Genomic DNA, 936 nt, shown 5'->3' on the forward strand with positions numbered 1-936 from the left:
TCCATCATAGATTTAAATAAAAAAGTCTCTTTTTACTAAGAAAGACAAGACGAGACAAAAGGTGTTCTACTACGTTTTGTTTGGATTTGGGATAAAAATTGCAATTTTTAGTCTTGCCTAAAAAAGTGGATGTTACAAGGACTCAATCAAGATGTATTTTTTATACAAAAGATATGAATGACCTCATCATCTTCATTAAAAATAACTTAGAAGTACGTCTACTCCAACCAATCTTGTCGCTAATAATAAAACACCATTTAACTTAATTGACAGGATTAAATAACCATACCACAATTGGAGCGTGGTTTCAATGTCTGTCACTGTCACTGTATTTAGACTAACTTTGTGGCTAGTGCCGCTTCCGGGTTGAATAGGGAGTTGAGTTGACAAATTAAAACACATCATATCAATCTGCAACACACGGTGAACGACATTAAACCTTAAACATTAAAGTTAATGTTTATATTAAAATAAAAAAAAAGTCATGGAATTAGATGTTGTTTCGAGGAACATCAAGATAACTTTTTAAAGAACCTTTTTTTCATAACCAAGCTCTTGCCCTAAAAGAGCAAATACAACATATAAGGAAAAGGATAGTTACTCCAAGATTTTGTTTCTTTTTTACTTAATAGACTTAGTGAAGACATAACATACATGTTTCTTTTTTGTTTAACATGAAAAAGATGACTTAACTTAAAAAGTCCCAACCTTTTACAGTATTTCCCAAAGTGCATTGTCAATATCTTTCAATATTTATTGTACATAACTTGTGTACACAACAATTAATAGGAAAAAAACAATGCCCTAAGTGTTTTCTTGAATCCACCAATTTGTAACATAATTTCATTCATGATTCAATCATATAGACAAATATAATCAAACCTATAATTTACCTTGAGATTGGAACACTGGATCTCCTTAGACTGCATAGCCTCC

The 936-nt window shown here is 30.9% G+C and overlaps 1 protein-coding gene across 1 annotated transcript in view; it reads right to left on the reverse strand.

The window, feature by feature from the left end:
• Positions 1 to 218: 218 nt before the first annotated feature.
• The window catches only part of LOC111916529 (MADS-box transcription factor 23), a 5,510-nt gene continuing 4,792 nt past the window's right edge, over positions 219 to 936 (reverse strand). The window contains exons 5-8 of the mRNA XM_023912195.1: positions 894 to 935; positions 535 to 560; positions 343 to 439; positions 219 to 239 (exon numbers count right to left, since the gene is read on the reverse strand). Of these exons, the coding sequence (XP_023767963.1) occupies positions 219 to 239; positions 343 to 439; positions 535 to 560; positions 894 to 935 (186 nt within the window). The remainder of the gene's footprint in view (positions 240 to 342; positions 440 to 534; positions 561 to 893; position 936) is intronic.

The sequence above is a fragment of the Lactuca sativa genome, chromosome 1 (genome assembly GCF_002870075.4).
Source record: "Lactuca sativa cultivar Salinas chromosome 1, Lsat_Salinas_v11, whole genome shotgun sequence".
Classification (NCBI taxonomy): domain Eukaryota; kingdom Viridiplantae; phylum Streptophyta; class Magnoliopsida; order Asterales; family Asteraceae; genus Lactuca; species Lactuca sativa.